The 23,615-nt window shown below is 45.2% G+C and overlaps 1 protein-coding gene across 3 annotated transcripts in view; it reads right to left on the reverse strand.

The window, feature by feature from the left end:
* Positions 1-9,318: 9,318 nt before the first annotated feature.
* The window catches only part of col12a1a (collagen, type XII, alpha 1a), a 51,662-nt gene continuing 37,365 nt past the window's right edge, over positions 9,319-23,615 (reverse strand). For 2 of the 3 annotated variants that reach the window (XM_076027489.1, XM_076027490.1), the window contains 15 exons: positions 19,017-19,172; positions 18,696-18,773; positions 17,871-17,957; positions 17,386-17,439; positions 16,601-16,696; positions 16,275-16,328; positions 15,531-15,584; positions 15,169-15,222; positions 14,600-14,671; positions 14,474-14,509; positions 14,310-14,376; positions 14,040-14,222; positions 13,794-13,871; positions 12,693-12,863; positions 9,319-10,207 (listed from right to left, as the gene is read on the reverse strand). In XM_076027489.1, coding sequence (XP_075883604.1) covers positions 10,059-10,207; positions 12,693-12,863; positions 13,794-13,871; positions 14,040-14,222; positions 14,310-14,376; positions 14,474-14,509; positions 14,600-14,671; positions 15,169-15,222; positions 15,531-15,584; positions 16,275-16,328; positions 16,601-16,696; positions 17,386-17,439; positions 17,871-17,957; positions 18,696-18,773; positions 19,017-19,172 — 1,389 coding nt within the window. In that variant the 3' untranslated portion in view covers positions 9,319-10,058. Of the gene's footprint in view, positions 11,240-12,692; positions 12,864-13,793; positions 13,872-14,039; positions 14,223-14,309; positions 14,377-14,473; positions 14,510-14,599; positions 14,672-15,168; positions 15,223-15,530; positions 15,585-16,274; positions 16,329-16,600; positions 16,697-17,385; positions 17,440-17,870; positions 17,958-18,695; positions 18,774-19,016; positions 19,173-23,615 lie in introns of all 3 variants that reach the window. The other variant, XM_076027491.1, reaches the window with a different exon arrangement.

Consider the following 23,615-nt stretch of genomic DNA (forward strand, 5'->3'; position numbering starts at 1 on the left):
GCGGACATGAAAACAATGCAGAGAGAGAAGCTGAAAAAATGCAAAAAGTGATTGTACGATATTCGCTATCGGTCTGCCTTGCTGTGACTACCCTGCCCACGGTGAGCTGGTACTCAACTGTCACGGAAAACGACTGAAGAAGGAGAACAGTACAGTTGGGGCGAAGTGAGCAGAAAGTGTGCGATGGAGAAGCTTCTCATCCGATGTCTGTCAGTGAACTTGGCAGAAATTTCTTCCATACATTGATTCTTCTCATCACACGTCAGGTCCCCACACGAAGACAGTGGATGGATGCCGATGGAAGACCTCATCTGGGTTTCTTTCCTGTGTTCTACTTTATTTCCACCCGTCATATGAATCCCCTCAATGTCAAGCCAATACGTCAAAGCAAATTAAGTCGGATGCCATTAGACATAGTCAGGAGATTTAAAGGCCACTGGACGATCAACCGCTTCCTCTTTTGGACCCTCTACAAGTAGTCCATTTGTGCGTTCGACATCTGTGGACGCTGCTCACTCCAATAAATCTGCCAATTTGCCACAACTTTCCCATTTTCTGTTTGAGAGGTTTGGACGTATCGTTTCCGAAGACTGCTCATGAAAGCCCAGGCGGCAACTGCTTGCTGCTGCTTTTGCAGCCATTCTGAAAGGGAGTTGAAACCACAAACACTTGATGCTGCGTTCCAACAGTTTAATCGTGTGTTCAATCATAATCAACACCAGAATAAAAAATAATTGGGTGTTGCTCTGCCAAAACAAAACTGCCTGAGGATCAAGCGAGTGCAGAGGTGTTAAGATTTGAAGATTCGAACGCACATGTGAACGTCTAAACAAGCGTGCACGAACAAAGGGAACGTTTTATTGATCGCAAAAAAGATAGCATCTTCACTGTGTGAAGTGGTTTGAAAGGCTGTTGTGATAGATTAGATGCCATCAGCAGTGGCTTCCTCACACCATCTCTTCACCTCATGCCCCCTTCTTGGTTTTGTCACACCTGAAAGAGTTGCTGATCCCGTGTTTGATCGTAAAACCGACACAAAGCTCTAGAGATTGTAGGTCGACAACTAAAGTCAGTGTTAATCCAAATGCCTGAGAAACTTGTGTGCAATGATGTTACGATCAAAGCCGGTTTGGACCACAAAACACGCAAACGTAAAGCGTGTAAAAAAGCTTTTTTTCTCACAGTGATGCAAATCTTGACGAAAAAAAAATGACGGCACCTGCGATCCCTACTCAGCTGCCCGTTGCCTAAACAGGAAGACTAACAACACATTTCTGGCGTCGGGGTGCTTTACAAATAGTGTGCTCCTTACCCAAGTTTCCTCTCACTAAAAAAAGAAGAATGAATGAATGAAAACAACGCAAACTGACACATAATTCCAGGCAACCTCTCTTTTTTCCTTTTTCGGCCTTTCCCAGAACAGGGCCTTCAATGTCTCTCGCTAACATTCTCAGACACCTCTGGGAGCTGAGTCACGGAGACTCTCTCTCCGCTGGGGGCTCTCCGGTCAGAAGGATGGCTGCTCTGCCAGCTGCTGCGGCCTCGAGGGGCCAACAGAGAGGGTTTTTTTTTTTCCCCACTGCAAGGAAACGATGACACGGTATCACAGTGACCCCGATGAGTTGTTTCTTCCTGACGGCGCAGTCTCCCCCACGCAATACACATCTCCCACGGCATTACACGCGCACACAAGCATCTTTGTGAAGATGAGAATCATTATTCTATTACGTCACACAAAGCCAAGCGCGTGGACCACTGAAGAACGTGCTGATGTCACGGGTCACCCCTTCCGTCAGCCAGAAACCAGGAGGACTTCAAGGCACATTGCTGAGCTGTGACTGCGCCTTTTTTGGTAGAAAAAGTCCTTCCAATGTCCAAGGAGGATTTTACAATTGGTTATTTTATTTCGTTGATGCGTTCCAGTTTTTGGTTGCGCTCGGGGAAGTAGTCCTGAGCAGTTACGTGCCACTTTAATCACAGAGGCATCTTCAGTGCAAGCGAGCAAAACCAAACATGTTGGACGATGTTGAAATGTTAGCTTTGACTTTTTATTATTTTTATTGTTGAAACCTGTTGACTTGTACAGTACTTCATTATCTGAAAATGTGAAATGGGCTGACAGAAAATATGTTCTTTAAAAAAAGACAGATCTCTCAAGCGTTGGAAGACCTTTTTCATCAAGGGATGCATGGGTGTGTTTTAAAAGTGAGTTTTATGTGATGTTTAAATTTGAATGGTGTGTATGAGTATGTTGGGCAATCTATTTTTAAACTATTAATGTCTTACGACATTCGAGTTCGGGCAGTCAAAACAGCCAAAAACATTGGAAATTGAATTATTTCCCCCCCCCACTGTGGTTTCTTCCATCATCATGACAGCAAATCTCACTCCACACTGTCTCGATCCTTATTTCTAGTCAACTTCTAGGACATGGACATTGAACAATGTGGTTCAATTCATGAGATTGACTTGTAGGCAACTGGAATTATTCTTTAGCCTTTCATCCGAAAGGCTTTTACCAGTTTCCTCCCAATTTGTTGGCGAACTGAAATTCCAAAACCAAAATGCTTATTTGGACACCAGGTTAACACTCACAGTCCCAGCCACAATCCACAAATTTGCTGATTCAATGAATTTGGCAGCTCAAAACTTCCCATACGTGTCAATGTGTGTGTGTGTGTGTGTGTGTGTGTGTGTGTGTGTGTGTGTGTGTGTGTGTGTGTGTGTGTGTGGTCTTTGATCATCAGTTGCAACAGGCCAGTGATGGTAAGCAGCCCAAAGATTTTTTTTTTTGGGGGGGGAGCCTTTTATGATACTCTGAAGGTAGTAACAGATAATGGATGGGTGCACTGCCACATGACTGCGTTTTGGGGCATCTGAAAATACTTAAAACAACAATAAAACCTTCTGGGAATTCTATCATCCATTCGACGAGTCCAACTTGCAATTCAAAATCATTGAATTTGCAGCATCAGGCGACAGATTGCCTGATGCTGCCCATTCAAAATTATTGAATTTGCAGCATCAGGTGACAGTTTGCCTGATATTAACAGGAACATGTTCAATGTGGGACCTGCAGGGGGGGCCATGCTGGATTCTGCATGAAAGCCTTTGTGAATTTTCTGAAACCATCGAGTCAATTCTTGCCGGCCGACTTGTTTACCACCCTGATAAACCTCACCTTGCTGTTTGCTCAACTGCTCTTTCCCGCATGAAATCTCTGCGGCGTTGTTTACAGTAAACGAACGGCTGCAAACACACACACGAGCCTCCACCTAATTAACTTGGGAAACAGATATTTTGCGTGAAATAAACTTTCACAAAGCATCACTTGGAGCCCAGACTTTCTTAGGAATCACTTGCTTATTTTTACGATCGGCGGCAACCAAATGGATACAAGATGACTCAGATGACATCTTCCCGCAATGTCAACCACACTTTATTCCAGACTCACGCTACATCATGCCGACGTGCAGCTGTGCTGAACTGTCTGATGTCCTGAGTGAGAAATGCTAACCAGAGGCACCGGCGCAGGATGCTCGAGTTCTGCATCATTTGGCTCATAACGCTTCAAACCTTACTTCACTATAAAAAGAAAAAAAAAACGCTGAAAGAAGAGGCAGATGTTAAAGGCAGGGGTTGGTGTCTCTTTTTCCAATAAAACATTTCACAGCTGTCCAAGAGCATTTGAAGCACTATATACACATGCCAATTCATTCAATAGTAGTAGGAAAAAGCCTGCCAGGCAATGCACCGTCAACAAAGACACAGCAACTCCCTCGATGCCTTTGAGGTCGTGACAGGATCGATTTTTAACATTGCCATGTGCCCGCTTGCGACCGCTTCGCACACGATTCAGGCGGATCTCGTGGATGAGCTTCACCTCATTAGCCCTCGAGTCGCAACAACAGAGCATCCGAGACCACCCTCGTCTCTCAACAACAACACCATCAAAGCTCACGCCGCCACGAGAGCAGACATTAAACAAACACCGGCCACAACCTTTTGCGGGGTGGGCAGATGAATCAAAACAAATGGGCGGCCTCCAATCAGTGATCTCCACATCTGCTCTCTCTCCATGTGCCGCTTCCCGCAACGGAGATCAGAGCTCTGGACCGAGTGCAGGGGAGGGCGGCTCTCGCAGAGTCTCCGGGCTACGAAAATAGATCGATTTCCTGAAGATGAATTACAATTAAATTTCTTGTTGTAGCCACATTGGATCAGATACAACTTTAGGTCATTTTCACAAAATAATGACAATAACTGACAAAGGAAATGATTTTCCTGTTCAAGAACGATACAATTTCTAGGTTTTCAGTCCAGAGACCTCAAAAGCCTGGTGATGCTGATGATATATTGCTACTATGGGAGAAAAGGTCCACCTGCATCCTCCAGGCTTCCAATCCAACACATAATCTCTGAGGACTTCACAAAAGGACAACAAATCAGTGGTTCCAGCTGACTAAAGTGTCTCTCATGCAGTCGAACTCAACAGCTATTGCATCAGATTAACAAGAAGTACTGCTTTCAACACACCATTTCAAAACTAGACAACACGGGGGAGGGAGGGGGGGGGGGGGTTAGGAGCGTGAGACATGCAACGAAACGTGAGCCTAGCGCCGAGGAGCTGCAGTCCACTCAGCACCGCCAAACTGAACATTGCCCTGTTCTGTGGAAAACTACTCACGTCGTGTGCAGCCTAAAGTGCAAACGTGGTTGGAAATTTGGACCTTATTAAAACATTCTGAGGCTGTTTGGGCACACTGTAAACACAGTAGTGGCTCTTCTTGCATTTGTTCTTGCAGTTTCAACTGGGTCTCAGGGGCGTTTTGACCCGACACCCTCACCCACCGCCAGCCCTCGACCCCAAACCCACCCTCTCTCTGCGCACACACACACACACACCCCTCCCCCCTCTCTCTGCACCCTCACAAGAACGACCTTGAGTGTCAGGACGAGCACAGGCGCTCCAACAGGTCACCAGTGTTTGCATGGCAGCGGATTCGTCACAGGATTACAGGAACAATTTAAGCCTGGGCCACCTTCCCACCCACTTTTCTCTGCTTAATTTCCTGTCACTCCACGGTTGTCTGTCAAATCGAGACAAAAAAAAAACAACCCCAAAACACTTCCAGTCATTTCCAAACACATGCCAATTGCAGGCTGCGCTCGTGAATCCACAAAGCACATGCATCAAATTGCTGACGTGACAAACAAACAAACGTCGACACCACCGCGTCTGTTGAAGCACACGCCGTGATTGAGCGCGACAGCTCGTTCTTGAAAATCGCCTCGGAGCGCCGTCAGCCATCCAGGTCAACGCCATGCCAAAAGCTCTGAGTCCAAACCAAGTGGACCTGTCTCTGGTTTTTTTCTCATGTTCCTGGGGATGTCTCCAAGGCAAAAGTGCTCTTCAGCTGCAGCACAGGTGTGACTCATTTGTGAGTGGTTGCCTCACAGTGTGGGTCATCAGGCTCACAAGGTTCAGGTGCGTTCCTCTTAACAACAACAACAACAAAAAAGGTGTTTCCTTTTTTATTAAGTGAGACAAGGCTGGTTACTCCTTTTAATGCTCAATCTCTGTGTCAGGGAGTGAGGATGAGTCTCATCAAAACACATCAAGGGAAACAAAAAAAAAATATTTGCCTCCTTGATGAGAAGTTCGGCTGGCTTTGGGACGAGCACACAAGAATTGTAAATTCCTGCCATGCACCACTGCACTGCAAACAATCAGCGAGCAACCTTGTTTATTCTGGTCACTATCATTGAAAAAATAAATGGCATCTCCAGTGTTTCCAGTGAAATACAACAGCTCTATGTGATTTGCAGTAGTGACTCCTGAAGGGAAAAGAACAGGAAGAAGAACAGCAGAACTTGTTTTGGCTGGCGGCTCGACTCCCCTAACTGAAGCCCTGCCTTTGTAGAATAAATCTGTCAGGCACTGCAAAGCGTCCAGTCCTCAAAAAGTTTGTCAACAGCCAGACAGAAAAAAAAAAAAAACATAAATAAACATAAAACAGGTCCATTATGCCTCGGACCTGCTGACGTCATGTTGTGGCTATTTCAGTACGTGTCACCAGTTTGGGCATTCGTGTCAGGTGCTGAAGGCAAATTGGAGCTACAGTACGTTGTGTGTTGTCAAAATTAATTTGCATTTGCAGCAGTCTGGAGGTATTTCCAGGCAACTGACAAACTGCAAATTAGAGATGAAAGTGTATTTAAGCCAGACCAACAAGTATGACAAAACTCTGCTCTAATAGTCAAAATAATATATATATATATATATATATAAATGTCTTCCCTTTCCCTTGTTTACATAGGCAAAGAGACTTGGTGGTCTGTTTTAAAAGAGAGATGCATACATCAACCTGGACTGAATTGCAGTAAGAGGAGTTTAAAGTGGTTTACGCACATGCGTAGTAACTTATTTCATGTTCTGACATTTTGTTGAAAGATACGTCTTCAAACAAGGGCGCAAGCTGCTTGTAAGGAGTAACTCACATGTGACGCATCAAGATCGTCTGGGGGAGAAATGTTGTGTCTTCTCTTTGACAAAAACAGTGTGGGAGTTGCACTCGTCTGGGGGAAATGTACAGTCTCTGCGGAGGAAGAAGCCTCCACTAACCCACCACCTCCCCTCGACTCCCTTTAAGTTCAACAAGACTTCATTACTTCCTCAGGTTTTGGTTGGAAAAACAAAAATGGGAGCTTGTCTGTCCTGTTGATTGACCACATCAGCTGCAAACATTCCCATACATCTCCACTTCAACTCTAAAATCAAACGAAAGGCAAACAGAGGGTCCCAACATGAAAGCGTGGCGCGGGAAATCCCAAAGTAACCGCCATCTCTCTTGCAACCGTCAAAGGGTTCCGCAGAGGCATCCAAAATGAAAGAAATGATTTAGTAGCATTTTCTTGGAAGGTTTCAGTCCTATAAACTAGCTGATCCACGATTGGACGCTGGTCCAGCAGCCAGAGGGACTCTACAGCTGGAGCACACTGGAACAAAGGGATTAATAGAAACAGATTCCTGGCGATGGGAGAAAACCAGTTCATTAGAGCCATTGTTTTAGCAGTCACCTATAAATCCATTCTTCATCCTCTTGGCCTGGGCTCGCTGCAAGCCACACAAGTCGGCTTGTGTCGACACATGTCCTGTGGTAACAGTGTTGGTGTTTCCAAATCATTTTCGCAATAATCACTCATTTGGAGAACATGCTTTGCCTTTCTTGCTCGGATGAAGAGGAGTTGATTCAGGTGAGGGTGAGATATTGCTTGAGACTGCCCAGGTAACCAGCTTCACCTCCAGCCGATAGGCAAAAAAAGGGTAGGACTATATCTAAATAGTGCAGTCACAGCACCAAACACTTCCCAGGTGCAATGATTGTCCCTGTCAATCAATGGAACGTCTTGATGCTGCTGCTTCCTTTTCTTCTGCTCTAATGTTGGTACATCAGTTTTTTTGTTTTGGGGTTTTTCATTTGAACCAAAACTGCTTTTGACTGCTATGTTTTCTCCCAAATGCCGTCATACTTTTCCTTCGGTGAAACAAATTGAGCCAGTTTATATACCTGGACAAAGAACCGTTGTGATAGTTTTTAATGACAAAAAAAGAAAAAAATCTCACAGCATGTTTTCTCCATTTTGATTTTCATCACATCACTTCTGTTTATGATTCTCTGAAAGCAACTCCCACCCAGAGCGCAAATAGTTTCACAGCTACACTCATCTATCTAGTTCAGCGTCAACGCAGGGGAGCATTCCCCAATGACATGAAATCCTTTCCAACAGGAATTCACTTCAAAAAGGACAGAACTTGATAAATGCGGTGAAATAAAAAGGGAGCAGACGAAAGAAATGATGATGCTGCACAGAGTCTGTGATAAATCACCTCGTATGGGTTCTGTTTCCTGTATAAACTGTCTGTATTTTGACTGCCGGCACTGTGATCACATAACACTCCTGGCATCGCTGAGTTCATTGCTAGCGTGCACAAACAGTAAACCCCGGTGACTCTGATGGTGGGATGCCACTCACTTCACCATCCGAGTGTTCCGGGAAAAGATTTCGTGAAGTCGCATCACCCAGGTTAGTGACAACACCCCGAGCAACTACTGTTCAGGCCCCGGACTGCCTTGTTTTTGTCCTCTTCTCGATGTGAGAAAGGTAGAACAGCGGTTTTCAGAAGCTCAGCATGTTTTTGGAGGCTGCAGATGGACTGATAGATCTGCAGTTTACTGGAGATCCAGCAGGTTTTGCTATTATTGTTAAGGATGCACCACTGGAGTCCAAAATCAAATAGATAAGGGACCTTGAAGAGCCAGAAAATAACTCCCAGCGCTGATATCTTCAGGTGATTATCGTTCACGTCAGTCCAGTGGTTTTGGGAAATGGCTCTTAACCGTACACTGCACACTGTCGCTGTTGGCTTTTTCCTTCCACTGTTTCCAATGTATGACGATGCACCTGCTAAAATAAACCGTCATGTTCCCTTCACATCTGGTCCGGCCTAAGCGCTCGGAGAGCGAAACGCTTCTGCAGACTCGTCTGCATCGCCATAAAATCTATTTCAGGTGCCAAGAGTCGCCCCGAGACACCTCGCGCATCGCTGTTGACCTTTCAGAGAAAAATATTGACAAGTGGAAAAAAGATGGGAACAAAAAAAAACTCCTTGTGAAGAATTCGGCACTGTGGGAGAAATCTTTCGTCTTTTGGCTTTTTGGCCCCCCGATGTTCCCGACCCCTCCGATCCCGTGTCGTTATCTCTGGCACCGCTTCAGAGCTGCTCCTCAGGCGGACTTTCCAGTTTCCCTCCTCATCCCGAGAAAAAAAAAAAAAAAAAGATCCCATCATTACCACTAATTTTACCTTTTTTTCGATATGCGCAACGGGCGGAAACGTGTCAGTTTTTCCAGAGCCGCTTCCTCCCTCGTTCCTTTCGACATGCGCGACCGTTTAAAAAACCTGAAGGGATGGAATCCAGCTGAGCGCGCGAAGGTCACGGCGTGTGCACCAGAGGCAGAGCGCTCCAGAAATGTGGGCTGTTTGTTTTCATACTTTGGCGCCGTGATGAACTGACATTCTGGACCGTGCAAATTAGCTCTCGCTGTCCAACACAATCCACCCTTCCAATATCAAAGCGCGAGTGTTAAATTTATAACAACGCGGTGTTGTCGCTCTTGTTTGAAGAAAGCAGTCGAGGGCCTGAGCCTCCAACTAATCACCAGTGGCTGCGAGCCCAGCGGCCAGGCTGCGCGCATAACTTGGAGCAGCGAGCGTAGCGCGGCGCCCAGCGGAAAGCAACACCAGGGAGACGGCTTACATTTTCAGTAGTTTTATTGAAAAATGCCTCTTCTGTTTCAGAAATAAATAAGAAAATAAGGGTCTGTGGAATTCACAAAAATGTGCAGTTACAACATGAGAAAAGCAAATTCTATGCCTGGAATCCTGCGGCCAAATACAAACTGCATAGACAGAAAAACAAACAACTATATTCTGACTTCCTCAGTAAATATACAACACAAACATGCAATTCCACCTTTTGGTAACAAAACATCAAAATTTAGAGAGAAAAAAATATGTTTGGACTGTTACAATAAGTCAGATTATGATTTGGTTTACACAAAACTTTGGCAATAACAAATCCAAGCAAGTGTCTTTGTGTGTGTGGTGTGTGGAGGATCTGAAACAGTTTTACACGCATGCTGCATTTCCTTCGACATATAGCTGCTGCTGGTTCTCGCATTGGTTAGTGCAGTACACATTGGAGTCTGATGCGGTTATGTTACAAGCAGACGGAAAAACACTTATGAAGCACACAGGTTTGTTATGAATGAACATACAGAGTTGGCAAAGATTTCTGTCAATGTCAAAAAAAAAATAAAAAATAGATATGTTCTATATAGCCATGGGTATCAAACCCAAACAAGTACTACTTTTGCTCTTAAAAGCACCACATCATTACACGGGAGATAGTGGAGGTGGTTTCAGTACTGCATTTTCTTTTCTTTTTTTTTCTTTTTTTAAATGAATTTCTTTGGGAGAACTCCTCATCTTAGCTATGACGCTCTCGTGTCTGTGTCGTCCTGCGGTAGCGATCTCTTTCCTCGCTGGCTTCGTGAGGAACCGGGTGACCGTATTGTCTCAAACACTCCAGCTGGCTCCACGGGTATAGACACTACCTCGGGTTCAGGCTGGTAGCGGGGGGCTAGAAACATATTTGGGACGGCCGATCAAATGGGCGGCTCCTTGGACAAGCTTCCCCATGCACAATTTAAATTATATTGCACTCAAATTGAATTTTCCAAAGAAAGAAAATAGAAAAATCCCTGTCTCGCTTATGTTACTCCTCAAGTACCAAAAGAAAAGCTTAATAATTATTATTTTTTTTAAAAAAAACAAACAAACAACTGTCTTAAATGAAGTAATGACATTTACAATACAATCCGTCAGGCTACTGGATAATAAAACATAATGAAATAACCAGCTCGTAACAACAGAGGACACATGGGCATTGGCAGAACGGCAACGTCAGGCAACAATTTGGATTTCGATTAAAAGTACTGAAACAGAACATGCTTCACTTTGGGCCACAGCTCTTTTGGGTCATTAAAGGCATCATAAACAGGTGTTATGCTTGCTGGTGGTAAGTAAGCAGAGGGTTATGAGGCACAGGCTCCCTACCGATGTTAACTCGCGCTTTTAGCGACATCTTGGTTTTTTCATACAATCATTTTTCAAGGCACACAAACATTAGTTTTATTTACACACATCACCTCCACATAATCATCGCTCTCAGCTTCGAACTCCTCTTTGTTAGTAGCTGCTTTGGCTGGTATATGGTTTGGTTTGGGTTTTTTTTTCAAGACATGCTCCTCCCGTCGTAGAAAATGCTCAGTCTGTGTTTTTGTTTCCCAGCGGTTTTGTGGTTCAAGATGCAAACAGGCCAGCAGGTTGCGCCTTCGCTGTAGCTCGGAGCCGCGAGATGATGTTAGTGCCAGTCTGCTCCGCTCAATTTCTCTCTCTCTCTTTTTTTTTTCCTTGGCTTTTCACTTTTGCTATCATTAGATTTGTTCTGAATGTTCAATTTCTTTTCTTGTTATTATTATTTTTTTTTTTTTTCAATGTCCGTCGGTGATTATCCTTACAAGCCCCCTCATAGCAACTGGGCAAACATCTCAGAAACAGGACCTCAAAGTGTAAGCACCACAGGAGGCTTACGAGGTTTACTATGCATAACCTGAAAATGGTTTAAAGAGGGTGTTAGTCTTTTGTGTTGAACATCTTTTCTAAAGCATCTTATTTGACTGAATGCAAATCATCACATCATTCACTGGCTACAACGCTATGCATGCATCAACACTCTGCGTCAAATGTATGGAGATACTGAAATATAGTGGGTCTCAACTGATCGGGTCCGTGTGTAAACGGCTGCGATGATCAGCTAGCCGTCTCTCTGTTTGAGTAGAGCAGTCGAGCGCCAACAAAGGCAATAATTCCGTCCTTGCACCTCAACTAAAGTGACGTTGCAGGCCTGGTTTCTATTTTCAAAGGCCTCACTTCCAGGAATCAGATGTATCTCCATCTTTGTCGCTGTACACAACGGGACGTTTTGTCCTCACTGTTTGGATTAGTCCCACTTTTCTAGTCTCGTTAAGGCCGCTAATGGACTAGGGAGAGTTTACACTCCAGGAAACCGAGATGTTGTTAACCGTCATTCATTCCTGTGTCCGACATAGACGGCACTTTATCCTCTTTTCCAAGGTCTTCTGACGAACTGGCTGGCTTTGCTCTACACTTGCACGGACGTCGCCATTGGAGCTGCTGAATTAGTCGTGGCCGTCATGACAAGGAAATGGCTCGGATCTTCATCAGTGCAGAACTACTAAAACATTTAACACTAAGCGTATTTTGGGCATGTAACGTAATCATTTTGGCCATTTTAAATGTAATAAAGGCAAATAACCTTTTGCCAATAATGTCATAAGTTGTTATGTTTTTGGCCTGGCATTAAAAAAGGAAACCTTTAAAAATCTAATAACTGGAGCTGATGATGTAATAAAAACGTCAAGGGCTGCATTTCTTGGAAAGAAAGTGTTCTTTCTATAGTTTTTATGCAGTTCCACCAACGAAAATGGGTATGGTGGCGCAGATGTTCCTCTAGGATATATTCAAAGCAGCTCCCACGCTCCATAATCCCATGCACTGAGAAATATTCTTTAATTCAATACTTTTTTTCATAAAACTCAAGAGAACTGTGGTAAGAAGGTCGGGCTGACTTCCTGTTTGTTCCTACACTGTGATTTTGCCAATAAGCGTAACCAAGAAATGACAATAACATAAAAGCCAGCCAATAACGTAAGAACTCGGTACATTATTGGATATTTGCTCTAACATATTATTACGTTGTTGGCTTTATGGCATTTAAAACCACACAAATGATGACATTGTTCGCAAGTTTAACATTACTGGCCATTATTACGTCAGCGGTGTCATTTCATCGCGTGGACATTTGATGGACGAGGTCACTGCACTCTACGATAATCAGCTTCCAGTGCATGGCAAAGGAGCACTTACATTCATATCTCCATACATTTTCAAATTAAGAAGAAGTGCACAGAGTTGCAGTTAGTCTGCATACACTTAGTCTTATTTGTAATACCATGCAGCACCGTGGACATGGTCTGACGTACCTGTGTATCCTTGTCCGTTGTAGGGAATGCCCACACACTGAGAGGAGTCGCAGTAGCCAGCGGGTCCCGGTGGTCCCCTTACCCCTGCGTTACCCTGGCGACCAGGAGGACCCCGAGCGCCACTGGAGCCAGATGGACCCGGGGGTCCTGATCGTGACTCTCCTGGTGGCCCTGTCGACGGGAGAGCGACGCGGTGAGTGGGAACGTCCCGCCAACGAGATGCTGACTTTACGTGTCGGCCTTTTTGCCTCAGGGCCGCAGAGGTGTGATAGTATTTTTTTGACAATAGCTCCATAAATAAACTTGTCCAAGAAAAAAAAGGAGAAATGCCAGGGCTGTGAGTTACCCCCCCCACTCCCTCAACCCAGTTCACCTCGCCTGTCTAGACGGTGAGAACCCAGGATGGAAATCCCGCCGCCCCCGCACACCTTGCTCGCCCCTCTCTCCCTTAAGTGAGCCCATGTGTTGTCAATGAAGCAACCAAGGAACCCTCCATGTACAACAACCCCCCTCCGCCCCCGACCCCCGTTCATGCGCATGCACAGCTCCAACGCGCAAAACGGTGAGTCATCGACATTTTGAGGGATGTCCGAGGATTCTCGCTTCATTCGAGGAAACAGGCACGACACTGTTTGGTGCAGTGCATCTTTGTCAAAGCTTCCCCTGGAAAGGAAACCTCAAGCAATCCACCTTTGGACTCGAGGACACCGAGAGCCTTTTTCTGTGCAAAGAATTCCTTTCCATAATCCACCCAGAGACTGCGTCACTGCGCCACAATAAAAATAAATAAATGAATAAATTGGGATTGTATGAATGTTCCTTTTAAATATGCTTTCATGGAGGAGCCTAAATATAAAAAGAAATTCCAAGAAAGGAAGGAATTAGAAATATGCTTCAGTCCCTTTATAGAATTTATACAGCACATCTGCTCAAATTAAGGGCTCTGTGACACGAAGGTAACTTTGGGCCTCGAGGCTGGAACCTTTTTTGGACTAACTCGGAGTAGTCCAACGTGTCCTTCAAAGCTGGAAACCATGCCAATGTTGATATTCGGACCACTTTGTCGAGTGTTAGGTGGGATAGAGAAAGCAACCGTCATACCTGGTGGTCCAGAAAGGCCTCTTTGTCCTCTGACACTATTTCCAGGGGATCCTCTCTCTCCTTTCTCTCCTGGCAAACCTGAGAGACACAGAGGAATAAGTCAAGTTAACGCAAACTTGCAGAGTAAAAATCAAAATGCCTCTGTGAGAAACGCGACATCGAAGCCAAATCACGTAGACTCTACATGTTAGAAGAGCCAACCTACGCCTGTTGCACCACAGCATTAAAATGTCGAATAAAATTCACCTCTTTCTCCTTGATTTCCAGGTGAACCTGGGTTTCCAGGGAATCCAGTCCGACCAGACTGGCCTGGCTCTCCACGGGTTCCTTGGTTTCCGGGGGGGCCGGCAGGACCAGGTGGACCTGGATTGTTGCTGGTATATCCGGAGGGAATCTGGTTGAGCATCATGTTTACTCTGCTCATCTGACCTGCAAGAGGACGTCAGCAGAGTTTAATTTCCATTGGCCAACGACTTCCCTGAAAACGCAAGGTGGTGTGTCAGGGGGTGAACTTACTGTTCACGAGCTGCTCACAAACTTGTCTCGCAATGGAACGCATCATGTTCTGGGACGCAGCATCACCCTGAGGAACACAAAAAAACACTTTCCATCATTTGACTTTTCTTTGATGTCACATGTGGTCAAGAAAATAGGTCATTTTAATCGAATTTGACACACACCCGCTCTCCTTTCTCTCCTTTAATGCCAACAGGTCCCTATTCACAAGAAAGAAAGAAAAACAACAGCGTCAGCAGAAGCCAAAGTAAGAGTCAACAACAATTTGTCATTCATCATTCTGCACATACTGGGCTTCCTAAGTCTCCTGGTTTGCCTGGTTGTCCACTAATTCCTGGGACACCTGGTGATCCAGGGGTTCCCTGGAAAACACACACACACAAAAAAAAAACACAATAACAGCAATGTTTATGGCAAATCACAGCACAGAAACCATAATTACCATGTTTAACCCCCACTCCCAGTTCCCTGCTTCTGTGGTGGTGGGGGGCTACAGTATACCACCACACAGTCACATACACAAACACACCAGCCGGCACACAAGACTAATGATCCTTGGAGTACCCAAGCTGGTCCAATGCATGTGAATTCAACTGGCACAATGCCTGCCGGCATGAGAACTGGATTAAGTGGCTTCAGACCTCCTCTAACCACAGAAAAGAAAAAGGAGAGCGAGAGGGAGAGAGAGAGAGAGATTCTTGCAACATCCTCGTAACAGCGCCCTTTAAAATGTGCTGTTCTGGCAGATCCAAAACGTGGAACCACTTCATTCAGAAAAATCAGGAAATGAACGTCGCTCCGGAGCAAATTTATTTGCCTCTTAATGGAACAATGAGGAGACGGACAGACAGAGACTTACCATAGGTCCTGGTGGGCCTCTGGGTCCAGATGCTCCCTCCTTTCCTGGTGGCCCCTGTGTAGAAACAACATACAATCACACGTGGCTTACAACACACCGGGGACCTGGTCCGTGCAATGCATCAGTGTCATGGCTTGATATTGCATTCAGCCATTAGCCTGTCTTTTGAAAACCTGCACTCAGGTAATGGAACAGTTCCTTTTGCCAGGCCAAGGGATGTTTTAACAAGTGACGCTAACGCAGAAACGAGAGGTCAGTACCTCTGGACACACCATGAAAAATATTGCCTTAATTCAATGGTGCATCCATTCAGAGACTTTGAACACAATGTGTGCACTTGGATGACTTGAGGTGCTTCTTACCCGTACTCCGCTAGGTCCTACAGGGCCCACAGGTCCACGCTGTCCAGGAGAACCCTGGGAAAAAAAAAAAAGACACACTCAATTAAATACAAATGATCAGAAGACCAGAAGGGAATAATTTCCCTTTTAGCCGCACAATGCCACGCATTGGCCAAGTCGGTTACAATTGAATGTTATTGTCTATTGTCTCCAACCATAATGATGGAGAAAAAGGTTTTCTACCCATTTGCGTACTCAGAAGTGGGAATAGCCACTGGTGCTGCTCACTCCAGCTGAAAGGTGGGAGTTATATATAAATTTATCTAGATAAAAAAAATGTCTACAGAATGCCTTGTACTGTAAGTCACTGTACTGTACTGTAAGATTATCAAGCACTTTCCCAAGTTGCAATCATTTTCAATTACGAGGCTGGGAACGAACATGTTCCATTCCCTGTTTCCCTCGTCGGTAACCCGCGTCTGTGCTCCATAACAATTTTGCTGCCTTGCTGGCCTTCCACTGCTTGTCACTCAACGGCTCAAACAGAGAGTGTGGGTCTCCCTGAGGATGGCATGGAAAGCCTCCCACCCCGAGTGTGGTTTCAATCTTGCAGCGCCGACCGAATCTCGGCTCCAGTAGCAGCGCCGCACTCTACGGATGGTCTCTAGTTTCCTGTTTGCAAACCGCAGAGTGGGTGGGAGGGAGGGGGAAGAGGGAGGAAGAGGGAGGAAGAGGGGGAGGGGTGAGGAGAGAGGAAATACTCACTTGGCGCCCAGGCTGTCCCGAGTCTCCAGGCTCTCCCTTTGGTCCTTGGCGACCCTGAAAGTAGAACAGATTCGGGGGGAGGGAGAGAGATTTGAAAGAGGGTCTTCAGTCTTTTGTTTTATCCTTTCATGATCTGCAGTTTTGACTGGTGTTGTGTTTTGGCAAGAACATCAGCAGGTAAAATAAATGAAGAAGACTTGGTGGAAAACGCTGGTGATGTTCTTGTAATATGTCTTCGCTATGAATCCCAGTCACTGGTGTATCAGCTGGGATTGCTGCATTTACATTAGGTACATACTTTACAATTTAGCATCAGTTAAACTTACAGGTTCTCCAGGGAGAGACAATCCGTTAGGGCCTTGTGGGCCCGGTGGTCCCATTGGGCCGGCAACACCTGGCTCACCACGTGGACCCCCTGGACCCTGTAGCAGAGCCCAGACGACGATGGTAACAGTTACTATTCACATTAGTCTCATTTAAATAAAGAGCAGGCGAAAGCACAGCTGCTAAGTGAGTTCATGTGTGTGCAATTTGCTTTTGCTAGCATGAGGATTGGGTGTCATTAAAGGTCTAGTGTAGTTCTCCTTTCCAGGTCCAGGGTTTGTTTTTTGTTTTTATTTTCTGAGGAAGCTGGAAAAATTAATTACCCTAAATTAACAGGTCTCCAAACAAAAAAAAAAGAAAAAATGAAAAATGCGTGCATATTTAGCCCAGTGTTTACAGCCGTGTTTGCATCCTGCTGAAACTGACGTTTTGTTGTATCTTCCACATGTTTGGATGGAGACAAACACAAGGCAACGAAAGGTGGACAGAGAGCAGAACAAACACCTGTCTGGGAGTGTTTTCACTAAGTTTCGAGAGGTATACGTTTTCAGCAGACACTTTCTGAAAAGTGTAGCTTGCAAAACAAACAAAGGATGATTTTTTTTTCTCCCCCATTCCTGGGGAGCTTTTTTCCGTGTGCCAGGCTTGAAACAAATTGTCTCTTACAGAAAATATGAATCTTGCTTAACTCGACATCTTTAATGAGGTCAGCCGGCTTTACTGGGTACACATTGACTCAGTTCGTTGAATACAAGTTGAGAAGAAAATGACAGAAGGTGTTACTCACAGAGACACCCCGGTCTCCTCTATCTCCTCGTGGTCCCTTGGAGCCTGGGCCGCCCTGCATGGAAAGGGAGGCACGGAGTCAATAAGGCAGTAACAGCGAACAGATTCCAAAAGCCCTAAAATCCTGAACCACGCGGAATCCTCAGCGGGGCTTAAGTGAGGTTACCATGCACTGATATTCCAGACACGAGACTTTTTCTGCTTCTGTTTTTCCAGCAGGCATTTATCTTTTGACACTTCTCCCCGAGCCCACGTTTCTCTGCATGGTGTCATCCTCAACTAGTCTCTCCAAGGGAAAAGAAAATACCACTCCTCATGTGTGGTATTCCCTCAGCACACACCAGTCCAATCTGAGCAGCGAGACTTATCGAGTCCAAGTGTGGAAATGCGGCCCCCGATATCATTCAAAAAATGATATTGTTTTCTGAGAAAAACTATGATTTTAAGCAGGCACAGAGTAGGAGATGATTATAATTGCTTCTTTACCGGAGGTCCAGGAGGCCCCTGAGGGCCGATGCTGTCTTGTGTGCATGTGCAGGAGTGGGGAAGCGAAGGACACTTGGCCTCATCTCTCTGCAAGGAAAGTTAGAGGATAAACAAATTAAAAACAATAAGTCACAATCGCTGCTGTCTGATTCACACCCACATGTAACTGAGACCAGGCCTTGGCAACCTTTAAAATTGCATGATGATGTAATTTCTTATTTTCACGTTTTTTTCTGACAGCATTCTGGCAAAGTGGTTCTGACTGCACTTGAAATTGAAGACAAAGAGACCGTTTACACAGCAGGCAAATCTCCTGATGGAAATGTCACTCGTGCTTCAATGTGAGTGGGATCAGCAAAATGTGGGGCTTTCAGACCAGATACTTAAGGAGGGCTGAATTGTCTGGAATGACCCCATGGGTTACACAAGGACAACAGAATTGATTTGAAGCAATAATACTTGATGTTACTTTTGGATAAATTGCAAATGTAAATGCTTTAACAGTAGAAACAATCAGTGAATATAAACTGATATGATACAGTTTAATACTCATTGTGAGTATTAAACTGTATCGTGTCAGTTTGAATTCACTGATAGATACCCCATTATCAAGGAGCATTTGGCACAGGTGAAATTATGAAATTTGGGGTTCACCCTGGTGGGGTTTTAGGCCTATTTCAATCTAAATGGGACACTTTGAGATTTGCAACCACACTAGTTCTGAACTTCATGAGCACGCTATCAACAACACATGGCAAATTGCAAAAGTTTAATGGTCTCCTCATTGCCATCACAAGCATCTAAAAAAGAAAGAGTTGCTCTTACAGTGGAGGGCAGGTCGCAGCATTTATCCCGGCTGATCCAGCTCAGGCTGCAGATGATATCAAACATCTGGAGCTGGAACTACACAAATACAAGAGGGGAAGAGATGAAGGGTTATTACAAAAAAAAAACAACTTGCATACATTAAGGAGCTGCAGAACAATCAAAAAGTCCTTCAGAGTCCAAGAAACATGCACAGCATCATCATTCCTCCGACAGCCAGCTGAAGCTGAATCTGTTTCCAGGAAGGTTTTGGACATCGAGCTGATGCCGTGCCAGAGCATGTGCTCTCTGCATTTTAAACCCTTTTGCTTTCTCACTTACGGACGCGGACTGCCTCCTTCCTCCAGACTTGACCATCTTGCCAAGCACCTCGAAGCCATCCAGAGTGATGTTTTTGGCCTCCTTGATGGGCTTCTCCGCCACCTCTTGGCAGTCCACGTTCAGCTTGACTTTCTCCGGGGAGACGGTGATGTGGAGCTGCAGGAGTTGCAGGGAGGAGGGAGTCAACAGGGCACATTTAAACAAAAAACGGCATTGTCTTTGGTCTATAGTTTCGCAGATGCACACATTCAGTTGCAACACATCCACTTGCAAGTGACGACTTGAACTTTTTGAAAGCCACTTTGAGCGTGCACATTTGTTTTTACTTGCAAGCGGAATCCCGGCAAATGAAAGTTGCAGAGTCCGCGTGAGACTGGGAGCGACCTCGCTGAACCCACTTAACACAGGCCGTTTGAAGCCTATGAAGGAAGCGATACCGTAATCCACATAATTACTGGACTCAAGAAATCGTTTAACCGTCTTTTTTTTTTGGAGAAGACGTTGATTATAGATTATAACATTACCCCGTGGCGGTTACTGATTCGGTGCAGGGTTTGAGCCCATAAAAACAGGAAATATACCACGGCTGAGTTTCCCCACGAAGCCTTAAAGCTGCCGTCAGTGATTGTATGAAAACACGGAATGACAAAGTGCTAGATTTGGACGTTTCCTCTGCACGGAAGCCTGTTCAACATCTTGAAACAATATCATTTGTGGCGTGCCATCAGAGGTCCTACACTTTCCATACTTCTCCCTATAGCCGGCTCGCCGGGCAGACAAGCTCTCTTTATTTCAGGCCGCCATCTCTGTCGACAGCGCCACGCCAACCGCAGGGAAAAAAGGCCACGACTCTTGGCAACCAATCACAAAATTACAGTTGACTTCCTTGGCAGGAGAACAAACTATCTGGTCAACCACGCAAAAAGGGAAGGGTGTTATTTATCCAGCATATATTACAGCGTGAAGCCCCAGAGGGCTTACCAAAACATATTTGGATGATATGGCGGGATTGGCAAATGACTGTCCGTCCTGTATGTATTACCTCACTGACCAAAATGTAAACGCAATAAAAAAAAAAACACTCTAGTCGCTGGAAAATAGGTGTGGAGTGGTAGGAGTCCGTCACGTGGCCACCGCTGCCGCGCTCGGACGGCATCCACCACTAAGTCATCTGGCCGATCGTTGACTGGGGAACAATTTTCTTCATCAATTGTTAACACAGAGGGTTCCATTGTGCTCCACTCTGTCAACATCCGACTGTCGGAGAGCATATGGAAAGATTTCGGGCTGACGATGTCTCACCTTCCAATACACATATACACATAATTGTGATTATTTTTTTTATTTTTTTTTTCTAAATCAGATTAGGATCTTGGCTCAGTCCTGATTACTGCTTTGTTTTCCTATGGCTCCCTCGCTGATTTCGTAAATGTGCCGTGAGTGCTCGCTCGAAAGGTTGTGACTCAAGATGCACAAGTCAGCTTAGATCTTCGTCCGATAGGCAATGCTGAAACATCCATCGCGTACAGTCTCTACAAGTGGAAGGCTCTGTGTCGCATTTGGAACGGTAAATTAATTTTTAATTTCCTCTTTTGCTCCTCAGATTGTGATCCAGTTCGAACAAAGGGGAGATCTTCGAGAGATATGAAGCGCAAGTGCAGCCGGAGGACACCCTGGAAAAAGCTTCGCTCCGTCCTAATTAGCGCGGATGTGTTGGTTCCAAACACAATCCCCTCTAGGAAAGTTTCAAACCTGAGATTTTAAAAACTTTTTTTTTCCACAACGAGGGAAAGCATAACCCTCCCCCCCCCCTCTCCCCCCAGTAGTCTGGGCTACTGCCGACAGCAACTTACACAACCAAACGTATACCAGAGCAACAGTGAACACATGACGAGTCACTACGACTCATGGAAAATGTCTTCCTCACTTCAGTCAACAGGGAACTTCCCCTGTCGACTGCCGACCTTTCAGTGTGGGAGGGGATTCCCTGGTGGGCTAGTGAGTGGCGAGCATCTGCTGAAGTCATCACTGAGAGCTTTCCCACATGTTCGACTACCGGTACAGCAGATCTCCTCATCACACAGGGTTAGTCTCCATTGAAGTGGAGGAGCCAAATATGCAAAGCGCCGAGGCACAGATCTGATTCATGGTATCGGAAAGATGGGTTTATCTCAAGTAAATGCATAATGAGAGAAATACATTAATAAATGGCTGTGGTTGCAGTTTTTGAAAATAAATTGGGGAAAGACGAAAGAAATGCTATTTACAATTTTCTCTGTTTCTCTCTCGGTTCCAGGTTCTGGGGTTTGAACTTTACAACACGTTAAATAAAAAGAACCTTGCAATATTCTTTTATCATCTGCTAATGAAACTTGTAAAAATCAGATTTCCACTTGCAATGTGGGTTCTTGTTTAGCGTTGTTTATCATCTCCCGATGCTAAAAAGCCCGAAGTTCGTTCACGCCAAGCCGACAAGCTCCAAAAGACACACGCTGAGGTCACTCTAATAGCCGAGTGCAGAGTGCCGGGAAGCCACTTGCACCACGCGCAGGCACAACACGAGAGTGGTCGAATGAGACTCTTGTCTGGCTGACCAGCAAATAAGCAGCTCGGGAGACCGCCACGGCTTCACCAGCTCATGGAAATAACATCCGCCGCACCGCAGCGCAGCCACTGAAAGTACCATTAGGCTGGTCTCCGCCGTGTCCGCTGACAGAGAGAACACACACATGCAGAAGTCAGGCTGCGGTCCAAGTGGACCAGCAGTGATGTCATTCAAAAATCAGTGCTGACCTCAGATTTTTCCAGGTCTTGGGTGAACATGCTGTTGGGCTCAAATACGGTGGGCAGATTGAAAAGACTCCAAAAAGTGAAAAGAAAGCTATTAAAAAGAGAAATTCTGTGATGTTTGGGCCAAGTTGTTACTCACGAGCTACTACGCTCCAAAAAACCAGGCTAGGTAATTTTAGGAAGTTTCAGCTCTTTCAAGAGCCTGAATCATTTACAGAGGGTTATTTGATTAGCTTGGACAGGATGGGAACTTGGGAGCAGACTGCAACTGCAGGGGCGGTCTGAACCCGAGTCATTCCAGGTCAGAGTGAAAACGCCCATTGTTTTAGCCCTGCACCCTGCAGTGGTGGAAGAGAGGAAGATGTTTTACATTTGTCGCCACTTTGAGTTGCTGCCTAATAAACTCCCTCTGCTGTGTTGCATCCAATACCAAATCCTGCTTGTCACGGCAGCAAACATTCACATGAGAACCTAATTGAATGGTTGAGCCACTAACGCTAAGATGCCCACACAATATAACAAAACTGCAAACAATCCTGGCTGGATATGAGCAACCGTCTACATTCAAAAAAACTGTCAATCAAAATAGTGAAAATCAAATTACATTCTTATTCAGACAAGCATTATGTTCCTGACATGCGCTAAATCATGCAGTTGGGAGTCAATTTGATTGTCCACTACAAGCCAACACCTCCCACCTGTGAATACTCAACAGTTCCCCTCCCTGGACTTTGACCTGGAAGTCGAACGTCGTAAACTCTGAGGAACAAGTCTGTGACACAATGAGACAGGGAGCCGAATATTTACGGATCCATGGAGAGACCCTTTATTTATGATTCCATGACACTTCAAAAGGCCACTAGTTTACTATTGGCTTACTTTTTGTTGGCCGATTGGCCTGAGACCAAATAGTTCAAACAAAGACTCAATGCTGAAAAGTTACAAAGGGCCATGTACCATCTTGTAGCAGTGGAGGCCAAAGCCCTTTGGTTATTCAGCTCCCCTCCCTCACTTCTATACTTTTCTGCCTGTGGACCGAGGATTCAACTGCATTGAACGGAGATAAACTGCAAACGCTTGGATTTTTCCATTTGAGACACTGCAGAGAAAGTCTGTAAACGCTCCTAATTGGCATCACTGAATTGGAGGAACCAGCTCCTTCTCGCAATGTTAACCAGACGAAGAGGGTTCATGGGTTTTGGTTACATCTTCCATCGCAGAGTCTACTTACTCAGAGAAAGATATGCAGGATAATAAAAATCAATACAGTCTGGTGGCGTGGAGCTGCATTTAGGAGTCGACTCCTCTGGATGGTTGCTTTGTTTCCAGTCTCGGTGTGGTTTAGACCTCCACGGTTAGCCGTTTGCGCATTACAGCGGGTCATGAAGGAATCTGAATTTCCCCCTCGTGTTATTACAGTCTCCAAGACCCATCTATCAAATTAACTGCCCGTGTTCTACCAAAACAGAAGTTAATGCTCAATTATTGAGGGGAAAAAAAGAAAAAAAAAAGTCTCAAAGACCGCTTAACACAGCAGTCCGCCACTTAAGATTGATGGTTGGTTATCTGACATTGGCTTCCCAACATGTGTAAAATGTTAACGAGAGAGCGAGGAATATGGCGCGGCTGAAAAGTAATACGTCTGAGAGGAAGTGAGACTAGAAATCGGAATTTAAAAGGCTGTTAAAATGATGGACGCCACAGCCTGCAGAGAGAGAAAGGACGGTTCTGTCGCGGCCAAACCTTTAATAAGCTAATAACACCGCTCCTTAACGGTGCCCCTCGCTCAGAGAATCAGTGAGTTGTGTC

Source organism: Nelusetta ayraudi, unplaced genomic scaffold, assembly GCF_046127955.1.
Source record: "Nelusetta ayraudi isolate G7.1 ecotype Tasmania unplaced genomic scaffold, CSIRO-AGI_Nayr_v1 ptg000021l, whole genome shotgun sequence".
NCBI lineage: Eukaryota > Metazoa > Chordata > Actinopteri > Tetraodontiformes > Monacanthidae > Nelusetta > Nelusetta ayraudi.